The 16,392-nt window shown below is 40.0% G+C and overlaps 1 protein-coding gene across 1 annotated transcript in view; it reads right to left on the minus strand.

Moving 5' to 3' along the window:
• LOC118120924 overlaps nt 1-14,327 on the minus strand; it is a 72,096-nt gene extending 57,769 nt beyond the window's left edge. Inside the window, exons 1-3 of the mRNA XM_035176421.2 lie at nt 14,034-14,327; nt 6,864-6,985; nt 563-610 (exon numbers count right to left, since the gene is read on the minus strand). Of these exons, the coding sequence (XP_035032312.1) occupies nt 563-610; nt 6,864-6,985; nt 14,034-14,091 (228 nt within the window). The 5' untranslated portion in view covers nt 14,092-14,327. The remainder of the gene's footprint in view (nt 1-562; nt 611-6,863; nt 6,986-14,033) is intronic.
• Nucleotides 14,328-16,392: the final 2,065 nt, after the last annotated feature.

Consider the following 16,392-nt stretch of genomic DNA (forward strand, 5'->3'; position numbering starts at 1 on the left):
AGTAATGTGGCCACCTTATCCAGCATGCAACCCCATCTGTGATGACACATCGGCTCCACCATTTTATACAAATACACCCACAAATACAAGACAAAATGTGTGATGGAAAATTTGCATTAGGAATGTACCAAAGGAAAGCATGATTAATTTGTGCTCATGAAATGAATACAGATTTTGTCATTACATGGCTTGTATCCTTTGCCAAATATTGTAATGTTTCTCGCTCCTTATCCACAGCAAGTGTTCTGCTGCAATAATAAGGAATAAAAGACAGCTTACAGCTCATAAGCAACACAACTGCTGGTAAATCAGCTAAATCACAGAGCAAAACAAAGACCTGATTGCTCATTAGTATTATGGATCTGCTTTGTTTAAATCTGATTTGTGAGATGCAGCCATTGTTTAATGACTTAAATGGTGTTTGTTTTAATGCTCACTACCTACATTTCACACAGGAAGATTAAAAGAATGAGACATCATCAGATTTATCATCAATTTTTTACAGTACTCGCTTTTTACAACACTCTCTCTCACACACACACACACACACCATTACACATACCTTGGCTTTGCAGATGATACATCGCAGTCGGTCTTCACTCCCGTATCCCTGTAAAGAAGCAATATTTTAAAATAATTTAGTGAAAGTGAACCATCAAAAAAACTGATCTAAAGCTGCACTTAGTGCAAAATGACAACATGTTTGTTTGTGTTTTGATCAATAAACTAATTGTGTTTTGAAAACACATTTCATTTTTAACACAAAGATGCATTGTGCATAATAATGCTAATTTAATTAAAGTGCTACAAACCTGAATAAACATGATGGCCCTAATCTTTGGACAAATAATATGTAAAAAAAAAAAAAAAGGCACAAGATTTCAGAAAACATAACCAAACAGCAAAAACAACAACAAAAAAACAGATCACAACAAAACAGAAAACCCAACAACAACAAAGATACAAGCCCAAAAAAGACACTTAAGAAAATGCAACACAACAGAAAACACAAGGCCATTTCACATTGTAGTGTACTGTGTAGTAATTAATAGTTAAACATACATTGCTAAACGTTATTTTAATGCATACACTAAATGTTCCACTTCACATCACAGAGAAACAAAAATAACACGCTGGCAATGATCTTCAAGCTGCTGCTAACGAACTGAAGATGCTAATAACAAGAGCTGCATTTGTTCGAACACTAAGTGCCAGATCCACTGCTAATATGCGAGGCATGTAGGAGCACATTTTGATAGATGTTAATGGTATATAATTATAGAACACTGCTATTAGGCAATGTGATTTTATAGAGGACCATTGCCCCTGGCACTGTGGCCTGATTGCTGTGAGTGTTGAACTAATGAATGTAAACCAAGTCTGTTTGCAACAACAACCCATGAGAGAGAGACAGAGTGTGTGTGTGGGATTTGTGTGTGTGTGCGCATGTAATTAAAGGGAAACACAGGCGTGGACACAGTCAAGGGCATGCTTGTCCATACATAAGCACACACACCAGCAGACACACACACGCACACACACACACTTTATCACATAGGAAAAAACATATCTAACACACGTGAGCAAGTAAACTCATCCTCTCTCATTATGTTTTTCATCTCTTCACACTTGGGTCAGTGCCCCCACTCTCTACTGAATCAATGCTATGTTTAGCCAGCAAGTTGTTAGCATTCTCACTGCTCCTCTTCTCACTTCTTTTTCGCCCCTCTAACGACTATATATTCTATTTCAGATGGATAGGAATACAAAATCTTTTAGAGCATTTTTTCTTGCAGAATACCATTCCCATTAACTTCAATAGAGTGAAACCAGATGTATAAAAATGAAGAATGTATTTATCTGCTGGGTAACTGAACGTATACCATTATTTTCCGAAAGCCTGCGCCCTTGCTCTGTATTTTCTCAAGCCTGTTGTTGGGTTGGGCAGTGAGACACACCAGGCTGCGCTGGGCTGGTGTGGTACGAGCCATACAGTCCTCCCATGCCCTTGTACTCTGTGCTGCGAGGGGTTTCACCCCTCTAGGAATGCACTCCCTATAATGAGGGTCAGGGGTCATAGTGCTGCCGCGCCTGGAGGCCGGGATCTCCTAGGCACGCTCAGTCACTGACTCTGTCCCTATATTTAAATCTTGCCTCAGGACATGTTTTTCAAAAGGGCATCTCCTAACTAGTTCCTGGTTACTAATTAGTTTTGCGCCATGCTATTTGTCTTTGGGAACCTGAATGAGGAAGGAGGGGTGGTGTGGGGCGGGGGACACAAATGAGGCGGTTCGAAAAACAGCGTATGGTTTGCCTCAGCGCAGATGATGACCAGTCAGATAGTCCTATGCTGCGAACGCACTGAAGTATGTATCAACAGAAATGAATACCAGCGCTTGTTTTGCTGTGTTTGAGTTCAGTCTGCCCGCTGTTTAGTGACAACATCTGTGTCGTACTGTTGTGGCTGAAATTAAATAAAGACTTGGAATTTGCCCATATTTTTTTTGTTGGAGCTGCTTTTAGGAGTGGTAACAGTGCATGCTATCACTCCCAGCTGGCTCTCTGTCCCTCCCTCCCTCTCTCCCTCTCTCTCGCAAGTCAAATCATTATTGGATTACATTTTCTGGCTTCATAAAATGCGGTTAAGAGGCACTTTAGTCATATGTGCATGACCTGCTTTCCAGAGATGGCTATCAGAGCAAAAGTGACAGGTCAATTGCTGATTTCTGTTCCGTAAAAGGGAAAGGGGCTCCCCACCCTGAGCACTCTGAAAGGTCGCACTCTCTCTCCCTCTCTTCTCTCTCTCTCTCTCCCCCGCTCTCTTTCTCTCTGTCTGTGTTTCTCACACACAAAAACTAAAGTAGTCTTGTAGCAACAGCACACACTCACAGCAAGAGAGCGCGGTGTGTGTGTGTGTGCTCGCATGTGTGTCTGTATATAATTGTATAGTGGGGAGACACACACTTAATGGAAGTGGCTCTTCACTCTGACAGCTGGGTGGTGCAGATGAAAGGTCTGCTGTAGCATGTTGTCTACCACTTGTGGAGTATCCGAAGAGACCCAAAGCTCACCAGAGTGGACGTCACCACAGCAAATGCTTCAACAGCAGACACATTATCTTTGATTATAATTGCATGTGACAATAACCAACCCACTCATATTGTGCACAGCACAGTACAGCAACACACAGATGCAGTACATTGTGATACCGAGTGAGATCTCGGTTATTTACACTTGCACTGCCTGTGCCTCATTTGAAAGCAACATGTGAAAGCAACAATTCTGAAAAAAAGTGCAGATATTGTCCAGTCCAAGATTAATTTTCAGTTTATCTGCTCTTTGGCTCTAAGTCAATGGGGTACTCAAGCAATTTTGTAGAACACTTCCATAAAGCACAACTCACAAGATAGCAATTTAATAATGATGAAAAAATCCTGACTTTAAAGATATGATATGTATTGTATTGTAGTGTATTTACATGATCCAAAATGTTTCCAACAATGTTCAAACCCAATTCGGGACCTTTCATTTTGGTCACCTTTTAATTGCGTCATGTCCACTTTACCTGCCCACATACTAAAATTGTTTTGGTCCACATTTGGCTCTACATCTGGCCCACACACCACATGGAAGGATGGCACCTGGGTGGTCCGCTCCTGTTTGCCAGATCTGGGCCAAAGTAAGCCATAGCAATACCGCATGTCAACCAAAGGTGGATCAAATTAGTTTTTTGCTATTGGAGCCATATTTACCATTTACCCCATTGGCCACTTTAGGTTCACATCCAGATTACACCTTGCCTAGATCACCACATGTGACATAAATAAAAAGCCCACATCTGTTTTGGGACATTTTGGGCCACATTTGCTATTTTCTTGCCATCACCTATTTTGTGTCAACACCATCAGACACCAAAAACACAAATTACTTTTCACTCACATTATGCTCGACCTATAAAAATATTTTTCACCAAGGCTGACAGAGCCCTCAAGAAAATGACTTTCAATGTGTATATATCTTTATATTATAAAGATTTGTATCTGTGTTTTTTTTATTGGCGTGTATTCTTCAAAAAAGTATCATACTGAAATATGATCAAAATATTCATGTGACGGATGTGACATAGACTTGACGGAGTTGACTCATATCTGACTGTGGTGACAAAAACACACAAAAAGAACACTCTCAATATTATTCACCTTATTTATGTTATATATAGAGGGAGTGTGTCTATGTATCTTCCCCATTATGTGTGTGTAAGCCCTATGTTCCCTCAACTAAACCCAGATAGAGTTGATAACAGAAACTACTTCACGAGAATAAAATGATCTAAACATTCTAAACAATTTCCTTAGGAACTGGAAGACGGATTTGACATATCATGGTTGTGACACAGGAAATATTAACATTAAGATTTAAAATACTCTCAAACTATAAAACATATTTGACCCTGTCTGCCATGGATGCACTCTGCATATGTGCAATGTGAAAATGGATCCTTCAGAGTGACTGCCTAATGACGGCGTCGACAAAATGTTGGGACATCAACTTTGAAACCTTATGAAATATGTATGTGTCATTAAAAATCAACTTTGCTCTGATAGTTTTTCTTTTGATGAAACCAGCGTTAATTATTAAAAAATATTTGAATCCATTTTATTGCACATGAGTGATTGAAGCCTTCTCTGTGGACATGCTGTTTTAGATGAAGTGGGAAAACAGTAAGTGTCACAGATTTGATATAATAATTATTAAATTAAATTGAAGGAGATAATTGTGTTGATTACATTCTATTATTAATCCATCATAACATCTTCAATTGAAAGAATTTTCATTTTTAAACCCAATAGCAGTTTCAACTGCTGGACATGTTTGGTCCCATGTCTCAACATCCATATGCTATCTGGGTGTGGCTGTGTCCGTCTGTGCTATATTAACGTACGACAATGGTAAAACACGCTGCTAGCACCTTAGCCACTTTTTCCTTCCACTACTAGCATTGTACACTTGTAATGGATGACGATTATTCATTGGCATGATGTGAATAACATTTGAATACATTACTTCATCCTTGAACATGATTTAAACTTGAGTAACATCGGATACTTTAGATTTTCATGTGCAATGGTGGTGAACTCCCATGATACCACACTGCATCACAATGTCATCAAACTAAGTCTTCTGTTCTAGCTTTGATTAAGAGACGCCTAGTGGCCGAAGTAACATATTGCACATCTAAGTCCCTAGAATGGCTCAAGCTCCCCACTAAGCCTGTGTTGACCATAATGCAACGTGACTGTCTCTTTGTTAGGTCCTCCCAGTCTGTTGCCATGCCCATGTTTTGAATCATGCCCTCAGTTTGAAACACAGGCTTTTGAGTTAATAGATTTGTGGTCTCCAGGACCAAAACCAGAATACCCTGACGACATCATCAAGGTCTGTTTTTTCTTTTACAAGAAAAAAACTCATCTGCAGCCACAAAACATATGATACAACTCTCAGCCTTTGCCTTGAACTGGCTTACTGTTTAGTCTGACGATGGCCTCTGGTCTGGCTGCAGTATATAAGGTGGTGTCATTCAGTCAGTCTCCCTCTCTCTCCCATGGCTTCCACAGCATTTAGCTTTGGCTGTCATTTGATTTTTCAGACTTGAGCTGGGTTGTGACATTAGAATTAGCGATTGAACAACTAGCTTCATGCATGAAGCCACGTAAGCATTCATTTGCAGTCATGTGTCTGACAAGTCAAGGCGATACAATAACTTTCCTTTTAGCTTTGCTTTGGTTTCCACCTACTCCTGGGGAATGTACAGCAACAGTGTCTGGTAAAGCTGTCGACCTGGTGTTTTGTGCTCAACAGGGTTTATCACAGTCTAGTAAAGTTGTAAAGGTAAACAAGGCAAAAAAACAAACATAAGTAGATCTAAGATAAGTAAAGTTGACAATTATTTCTGAATTTGCCACTCTGATGACCATTTTCAAATTACAGTTATTTAATCCACTGTTCATTGAACTTGTATATGGCATATTGTATACTCAGCAGAACAGTGATTACATGATGTAAACATGAACAGTGTTTTAATACATTATCTGTCCAGGAAAATTTTAGAAAACTATTTCAGCTGGGGTTTAACTTTTGCCTTAATTTATAGTTCCACACCAACACATCTCTTCACTTACTTTTGGCTTTTGCTTGTTTGTTTTTCTTGTCATTTTTCTGGTATACAGAAGTAATTATACATATTTTCCATTCTGGCAGCTGCAGCAGTTGCTGGGAATTAATGGTAGAAGAGTAAGTAGCACAAATAGCGACGGAGCATCATGAGTGCACAGAAAGTAATGTACATACGCCACCTACAGAAATGCACATTTCATGAACTGAGAGAACAGTATTAGGGTTGTTTTGTGAGTTGCGGTGTAAAAACAGCACGGCAGCAGTGACCGCCACATCTGTACAACTGCTGGTTGGAGGAGCACTACAGATGTTAATGAGCTATTTTGCAGTGGGTGACAGGTGTCAGGTGCATGATGGCTTTCTGGATTCCTGCCAGTCCATTACGAGGCACTCCTCACTGTTTCAGCCTCCGTGCTTCAACTGTATAACGATGACGTGTTATCATTGTTAGCAACCCTCATTAAAACTAATTGGTATTGCTACTTGAAAGGTAGCTCATTAGCTCGAGGCAAACAGCAGTGTTTTGTCTAAATAAGGAATGATCACATGACAAAGACATTTATTCACCATACTGTTTGAAATCCAACACAGACGTTTACACCCCTATACATTTTGACAAATGGCTGATGAGATAAAAGTAGCGAGAAATTCAAAATATCAAGGTTCCCTACATGGAGAGTCGTTCTTACCTTCTGGATCCATGTGGACAGACAGGCATGGTGGGCAAGTAGATTTTTGCAGTCGCAGAAGTTCCTCAGCGGGTCACTGGCTTGAAGTTCAACATCCCGGCATATAAAGCACTCTGGTGTTTCTGCAGAAGAGGAGAAGATAGAGGTTGTGAATGGTTCAGCACTGATTTCACATCACATCAAAGACAAATTCCTGATTTGTTGCTCGTGAGGACATTGTTAACTGGTCATTGTATCAGTGTATTTGCTTTAGAGGAAGACTTTGTGCAATATTCCCTGTTACACTGCAACTTTCTTCCTATCACAGCATTCAAAACACACTGCACAGCTCCCCTGAGCATTTGATGGTTGTTTAGGTTCTACTGGGAGAGTGACACAGTGTTTCTGGGCTTTAAAAGTAATTGCAGCAGGTTGACATTACAGACAATAAACACAACAATGAAGATGTGAGACAATATAGATATAGATATAAATAGATAGACATTGAGTAAAAGGATTCAGTATTCTATTGGATTATTATTATTGTTATTATTAATAATGATTATAAGAAGTATATTATTAACATTGTTATTATTATTATTATTCCCTGTCATTATTTGGAATATTTTCATTTCCAACCTTGACCCTCCTGGAGCTATGTCTAGTGTTTTATAGAACAAAATACTGTGTTGTGTAGAAAGTACTTTCTACTAATAGACAGACACTGGATGTCCACATGTCAGAGAACATTACAAGACTGTACTTTCACTGTCCAGATACCAAGAACCAACTGCACATTTTCATTTCATTTTTATTTTAATTCTCTATGCATTAAGGAAGGTTTTTTTGAAGATTAAATTTGACAGGCCTGATGGCTTACATTGGACTCGTTCATGATAAGCTCAAGGCAATATAGAAAATATGTCTAATCTGACTCACAGAGATGACACAATAATATAAAGTAAATGCTGTCCGCCTGTATCATCCATACAGCAATCAGGGATGGGCCGATCTGCTTTATGACCCCTATAATCTGATACGTGAGTGGCTATTTTAGTGGGAAGCATCTGACTGAGTCATTTAAACCAGCATTTGTACATGTTTTGACTTTGCTTTGTTTTGAGTTAGAGCAGCTTAAAGGTACAAGACTGTGCTCCCACTCGTACACGACTGGACTCAAACTTCCATTGGGCAGCTCCATATCCAACACACACACACACACAAATGATTTACAGTGATCAAGAGACCTGCGACCACATAAATGAAACTGAAACAGCATATGTGTCATTCAAGAATCCTTCAAGCTACAGCATGTGATATAAGAATTTTTAGCAGTATAGCAACACAGCCACTGAGGCGCTGAGAGCAATACTCTTTTATAAAGGTGCATTGGTAGATTTTGCTTTGGAACCCTTTTAGTGCAGCTCAATAAACTGAAAATACAACACTGTCAGATTTTCACCATCTAAAGTTGTTATTGTGTTGGCTACCCGGTAAAATGTCCAAAACATTCACTCGCCTTTTACTCTGTTGTGGTCTATAATCACCACCTAGTCACTGAGTTTGTCTGTCTGCCATTTTTGTGCAGTGTGGTTAGCAGAGCTTGATGGAGGGCAGTGAAAACAGTGGAGTCATGGGCGATAAAACCAAAACAATGCGTTTAATGACGCTAAAACATTTACAATACGGATACAGGCCATTTGACCCATTTTGTTTTTTAAAAAAGGAATCTGTGCCACACACCAAACCATCAATCCTCATCGAGAATGTGTTGAGGTTATTCTGGTTTAGAAGACTTTTGATGAAAAGAATGAAACTTGTTTCAGTTAAACAGGAATGTTGACGATGGACGATGTATAAATGTCTGACCTATCCTGTTTTTTTCCCTCTTTTATCTCAAGTTTCAAAGTTCACATGGATTCAAATTCATTATATTTACATGTATTTATAAGTTAACAAAGAAAAAGTCACATAAATACCAAAAAAGGGAAACCCTTAAAGGAGAACTTATCACAACCTATCCTGTGCAGGGTTGCATGGGGCCAAAGCATATCCCAGAAGGCACTGGGCAGGGTACTTTCTTTTTTACACCAATTTGTTGTTGTGGATATTTCACGATTTTTCTACATCAGCTTTTCTTCATCATTAATAAACCGTCAAATGTGTGAAGTCGTGTCTCCTGATGTGAGACTGTGTTTGGTAATCGGGTGAAAATAAGGATCAGGAGTTGTTAACTGCTGATGACAACACATTGTTTGCTGCCACCACAAGTGAAAATAGCTGCTTTAAACTCAAGCTAGTCGAGCAGTAAAAGGATCCATCCTGGTTCAATTAGGAACGGACATAAAACGCGAGCGGTGGAATACATCATGTGCTCGCTGCCGGGCATGTCGTCCTCGCCCAAGGCCGGGGTTAGCCACAAGACGCATCCATTGTTTCATGCTCCATTGTGCTGCAAACAGCATCTCTGATTTAACAGCAATACATCGTCAGTGATGAGGCGCTTTGACGCTAAATATTGGACAGTAGCTGGGAGCCAGATTTGTTGGTTTCATGCCATAAAACACTGGGATTCATCAGTGGGGGCTAGCTGTCATGTGTGGGCTCGTCTGAGGGGGGGATAAAGTGCTGCCTCAGAAGCGCCTGTCTCTTTGGGGGCTTTCTGTGAGCCGCATTGCTTCAGGTGGAAAATCTATCTTCAGTTGAGGAATCTTTTAATCAGAGGGTGGTTTTTTTAATGTAACCCATCAGTATCTGTGTAAGCAGATTTTATTACTGACCAGGCATATATCTCTGCTTGCATTAATATCTGACACCAGCTGCAGACTAGTGAAAGCAGATTAACTTTTATTTCTTATTACTTATTTTAGTCAAGTTAAAAATCAGGTATTTTTACATACTTGTGCAGTGTCGGTTCTAAACCTGCCTGTTTGGAATGGGCTGTTCTCTTGTCCTGTGTTAATGCTCTGGAGCTACTTCAGAATGATTCCTTGTCATTACTGAGTCCTCCTCAAACACTTTTTATAAACAGTCTGTGGTGCAGTGTTAAATTAGAAAACTTTGTGTTCATCCTTCCTGGTTTATCTGCCGTGATGATTTTATAATGTTTTTCTTTGAATGAAACTGACTTTGCTGTTCACATGTGTGGTTTATATATATGTTTGAATGATTAAACTAACTGGTGTTATTTTTTTCTCATAAACTGGATATTGGCTATATCAGAGATCTGTTAAGCAACCGACACAATCTTCAGACCCCAGTTCACAGCTTTTGAAATTAAAGCTCTAATTCAGCTCGATATAAAGCATTGCAGAAACAAAACAAATGTTGTGCTCTTACAGTTAAGACAAATTGCCAAACAGGAAGTGATTATATGAGTGTTGTTGCAATGACGTACATATGACCACATACAGACTGACAGGAAGACACACGTTTGTGGGTTTGTTATCATGAGGCATTCTTAGATATATGTGTGGTATCTGGCTGCCACTTGCTTTACCAGACTGTTACCGACACCAACCACCTGGCCAAGACATGGAAATGGCTCTGTGAGGCACTCTCCAAATACCAGTGTGTGTCAAAATGTATATGTTTGCTTCCTTTTCGTCTGCCTGTCTAACAATATATCAGATTTAGTTGGTTTTCACTCATTGTCAATATTACTTTGTGTGTGTGTGTGTGGAGGAGTTGGAGGAAAATAATGAAGCCATGTAGAGACATACCTATAGACTATGACGGTCTAGTTAACAGGCTGTCGGCGTGTTTCAACAGCCTGACCAAAAATATTTCCAAAGCTACGGTGATGGCAGGTTCACCAATTATAGTCATTTTTAACATTTCATTCCTCCAAATCTGTGCTGCTTTTACGGTCATTATGGCAAGCCCCAAGGCACTTCAGGAACTAAATAACGGATGCACTGCTGCTGTGAAAATAACTAGAGAACAACATTACAACAGAGATGTAAACATGCGGCACGTCAATCGCAGCCGAGCTGACAAGTCTGCATGATCTGTGACTCCCATAATTAACTGTCAGCGGTGTCAGTGTTCGGCGGCGTTTCACATGAAGGTGAGCACTCGACTAACGGGCTGAAGTTGCCCCCTCTGTGCACGATTTAACAGCAAACAAAACTTCCTCTGTGCGGCAACAGCTCAGGGCTGTGTTGTTTCCATACAGGCTGATAATGTACTAAAACAAAGTTTGTCAGTTGGAGACGACACTGATCTCCCGCTATCACAGAGGAGAATACTAACACCAGCTCCATCAAGAGCTGTTTACGCTATACTCGACTTTGTGGAACTGGCTTTCACTTTCACTGCTGCACAGTATAACGCTGACATGAATAATAAGGGACAAAATGGTACAGAAAAGTACAGAAGCCATCGTCACAACAGAAGCGGTAACACTGAGCAGTGGCACATGACCGGTTTGAGACACTCTACAAGTAAACTATACAGTAAGACAATGAGGAAAATGCCAGATTGGGATAATTTAATTGTCTGTTGCATTGCTAACGACCTCATTAACAAAAGAATGATGGGAAATCAGCATGGTCTGGGCGAGGAACCGCCTGCGTGACAGCCATCTGGCTACAATGGGGGGTGGGGTTGGATGGGGGTTGGGAGACTGGTAAGCTAACACCACAGTCGACTTCCAAGCGCAGGGCTCGAGCACCTCTAGATGGAAGCAGGGATTAGTGTTCTGCTGACCAATGAGAATTCACCTTTTGTTTTTCTCTTCATAACACAATCCAAGTCACTAAATGAGATCACAGAGATGATGAGGACCGATAGCTCTGAATACTAGACACATGTTCCAGGTACTGAGGTGCAAAACACATGTCGGACTTTTATTTTCTCTTCATGCACAACCTTTCTTTTAAATTATATGAAAGGAAAAAGAGTCATTATGAAAACAGTTAAATATAGATAGATTTTATTTGGATCTGCACCAAGTTTCCCTCACCCATAAATATCCATCCTCTACACATGCCTGATTTTCTTCAAGATCTTTTAGAAATCAACAAAAATATTGAAAAATGCCCCCTGTCTTGCAATTTATAGTAAGTGATACAAATATTCATGCATTCGCCCTTGATCTGCATCCACACCAAAATTTAAAGGGTTCTTTCTTGGATCATTTCCCACCCCTCAACAAAAGTTCATGGAAATCGGTTCGGTCAGTTTTTGCATAATAGAGTTGAATCTATCAATCTCACCTCTATGATATTTGAGAGACATGTTTATATTGTTACAGTGTATTTCCCCATAACTTATTGATAGTACAGAAATGACTAGTATTTCTCCAAACGTTAGGGCACCTAAGTTAAGTCAGTTTAGTATTGCACTTTACTCGAGAGGTCGATAAAAAAATAAAAAAACTATGATTCAAATCGAAGCAGCAGAGGATGAGATAATCTGAGTTTAGTCGTAAGTATGGGTAAGGCCCCAAATACTCCAATATAACTATATAATATAACAGTTACATCATCATGACCTCACCAGGCCATCACCTTGGAAATCTCCCTCCAGAGCCACGGAAGATGTTACACAGACGTCGTGTCTTCACGGGACGAGGAGCACTCGCTGTGACCACTCAACTGACCTCCATGTGTACCATCAGTGGTCAGCGTCGCTGTGAGTGACACCGGCCACCGGAGAACAACATGCATCATCAGTGGTGTGCAGGCAGTACCGCACGTTGTGTGCAAGACACATGTAATGTATGCTGTTTAATGTGAGCATGTTTACTCACAGCTTACTATGCAAATTGCTTGTTGGTAAATATCATTATGAGATTTAAGCTGAGCAATTTATTAAATGACAAATCTTTAATGGAGCAGGGGCTCAGCAGCTTTTTATTGTTATCGTGATTGGGAGAAGGCCTGGATCTCTAGAAACGTGTCCGTAGTTTTATTATCCCGTGCCATGCTACTAATTTATGCAGTCTCAGTTCTAAACCTGCGTGGCTGCTTGAACTGTGGTGATGCTGGTTACAGTTTTCTTTCTGAATCTGTAAAAGTGACCTGCAGAAATAGAGTCGTGGGAAGTTAAGGCCGACTGCAGGACTCAGTCCACAGAACCCTGCAGCTGGTCACCTGTTTTTTCAGAGTTCAGTGAAGCTCAACTCAATACGCAGAGGCCCTCACTGGAGAATCCGGGTGTTGTTGCTGTTGTCGTGAACACGCCCACTGAATGCATCGTGGTTGTAGATCACAACATCACATAGTTGATGAGTCTCAGCCAGACCCGGTAAAAGTTAGAATAATATATCGCACCAAATGTGACACTGCACTTCCTTGGGCCCGTAACAGGAAGCATGCTGGAGCTGATAAAATGAACAGTTCTTGAGATATGTGTTTTACATTCAGACAGACAGATAGACAATCATTTCTGGAATTAATAGATAATGCATTTTTTCTTGTCAATAAACCATGTTAGGCTGAAATCATATGTCTTGTTGAGGTTGTTTTGTTTTTAGTCTGACATTTTAGATTAAAGGTACGAAAGGTTTGGGCTATTTGTGGACTGTTTCCTGTTTGCACCCCCATGACTTGCTAATGGAGGTTGATAGAAGGGCTTACAAGCACAGATTTTATAAGGTGCCCAAACGTTTCTAAAATTACTGTTTATCTATGTATTTATCATGTTTATGAAAGCGAAATGTGAATGAATAAGTAACTGAGCATTAACAGCTGCTGAAAGGCTTATTTTGAACAGGCAGACGTTAAAAAACAAGCTTCCTCTTACTTTCACTTTCAGTATACGTCACTTGCTTCTGACTACAGTGTGACGCTCGCAGCTTGTTTTGTGAAACTTTGGCCGTTTGAGAACTCGGGAAGGTCCTTTATGGAGGGTCAATAAATCTTACGATAAGTATGTTATTTTAACCACGATACATAATTTGTATTCCTGGTTTACAGCTGAAAATCTGTGTATAGGACTTGTAAACAACACTCATTTTCTACTCTAGGAGGTAGAAGTGTCTTAGCCCCAGTAGCATTCCTCACAATTCCTAGGAGGGAGTGTAGTATGTTGACAAGAGGCCCTCAGTGCAGCAACATCTGGATAAGGTAGAGTGGGCATGTCCAGATGAGGAAAACATTGCCACCGCTGAGGCTGTTGTCAAAGCAGAACTAACAGCATGTCGCTCATGAGATAGGAAAGGACACTTTAGGACGTCAAACTCACCAATGGATATACTCCTGCAGGATCCTGCTGGAGACAGTAGTTGGTAGTCGCTGCTCATTTTCACTCTTTGTTGTGGCTCAGAGACGACTTCTTCCACCCACCCTGAGTACTTCCAGATCCCAGCAGTTTCCTCCACTTCCTGCTCACATTCCTCTTTTTTTTCTCCTGCCGGGGTTACGCAGACATTTGGAGACAAATTAAAGTGTCAAAACGGAAACTCACAACTTTATACTTTCTGCTCCTGCACTCCTCGTCAGCTGATCACTCTGTGTTTGAGGAAGTCAAAAAGTGAGCAGCCAATCACAGCGGCACACTGGGGCATGTCAGAGCAGGAAACCCAATGATAGAGAAGAAAAGAAAAGAGCTGGCTCCGGGCGTCATGTTTTCTCTGTCAAACTGTCTAAATATAGATGTTCTGGGTGAGAACGTTATAATAGTAACACACCACAGAGGAGAAAATGTATAAAGTTTAGGGTTCATAAACATGGAGTGTCATACTTACATAAAAACAACTCTGTGTTGCATCACAAACCATCATGCTGAGAAATGACTAACAGATTTTGGAATTTCCCCACACGTCTTTCTGCACGTTGTCCACGATGTGGAAATTTGTCTCCCTATCACTCTATGTGGTCACATTTAAAACCAGGGCTGGGCGATGTGGCAAAAATGACCAAGTATTGTATAAGCTGCATTTAATTAAATCAAATTATTTAACAACAAAACTTTACAGAAATAAGCAAAATGGCACACACAATAATACAATTGTACATGAGAAGACACAATACATTACCCTGAATACCATTTCAGAAAAATACAAAATTTTGAATAAAGTACTTTTTTCCCCGCCTCGTTCACCTGATAAAACCGACACATGGGAAGCTCGCTTTTAATTCTGGGTAAAATCAAACCCACGGTTTCAAAGAAATCTATAAATATCATATCATCAGAGTAAAGTGCACACCTGTCTATCTGGCTTCTCATATCAAAACAACAGCAGTCGGTTTGTTTAGTTGATTTACCAAAACCTGCCATGCCATGTCTTTGTAAATTGTAATGCTCTTCCTATAAAACTGCCCTGTATTTAAAAAAGTGCCTTGCTTTTGTGACATGATTGTTTCTGATATGTTAACAAGTGTCAAAAGTTCTGTATTTTAGTTAATGTTCCTTTCAATGTCAGTGTTTACATGGCTTTTTTCCCAGTTCGTTTTAAAACCACACCATCTCACAGGCTTTTCTTCACACAGCTAAAGTCCCACACTCTCTTTTTTTAAATCAAAGCACTCTGCTCCAAATATAAAAAAACCTTGGAGAAGTTGTGGGGATGGAATAGGTCTACTCTGTATAATTAAATGGCACGTCTCCTACTATTCATGAAGAGCACTTATTAAAACAAGCATTCACATCCAATCCACTAGATAAATGACTTTACACCAAGTGCCATGAAGCCCATTAAAATTGCTTCTTCAGAGATGGATCAGGTCCAAACACACAATCAAAGGATTTGACTGGGATTATCTCAGATTAGAAACACTCAGGGACAAATGAGGAGATGACAGGATATCATACATTGAAAGGATAAATTAGCAGTCACATACCAGACCAAATTTGTGATGGGTGTTAGGGAATAAAGAGCTGGGGGGGGGGGCTTGGTGCTAAAAAGCAAGGAACGGCTCTTAGGATTTTAGGAAGGCCAATGATACATGGCCAATGTAAACCACAGTAAAAGCTTTTCCCTCTCGCTCTAAAACCACCTGCCATGTAACTAACGTCCACATCAGGGGAAGAATCAACCAGCAATAACGAATAAATGGACACAGAGTAACTTGTGAGAGATTAATCTGTTAGTCTGTGACCTTGTGGTGTCCCTGTGAACGCCATGTTTCTTTTTACACAAAAAAGATTCACCGCTTTTACTACACTTACACCTAAAGTTCACTCGAACGTCCAACAAAGATTCTGAAGTAGTTGCTGAAAGTGGAACTAAATTTATGCAACAGAGTGATGAGCATGTTACATCACGTAGTAATCCGGGAATTCACATCATTTTATCACAGTTCAACCTTGTTTTGAATAACAGTGCTAAAAATAGTCTTTTTTGCCATTTAACATTAGTTAGACCATACAATACTATACAGTATTTTAGTTAAGCACTATACAAGAAGATCCATCCATCCATCCATCCATCCATCCATCCATCCATCCATCATGTAAAGCTTGTCTTTGGTCAAAACTGAGCTTGTCATAGGGGCCGTTGTGAGTATAAGTTGAACACTCGTCGCCTCTTCATTAAATGTGAGCCACATGGGAAAAATATTGATCATTGTGGATAGCTAAGCCCTCAGCAATATCTTTACAA

The sequence above is a fragment of the Hippoglossus stenolepis genome, chromosome 14 (assembly GCF_022539355.2).
Source record: "Hippoglossus stenolepis isolate QCI-W04-F060 chromosome 14, HSTE1.2, whole genome shotgun sequence".
Lineage (NCBI taxonomy): Eukaryota > Metazoa > Chordata > Actinopteri > Pleuronectiformes > Pleuronectidae > Hippoglossus > Hippoglossus stenolepis.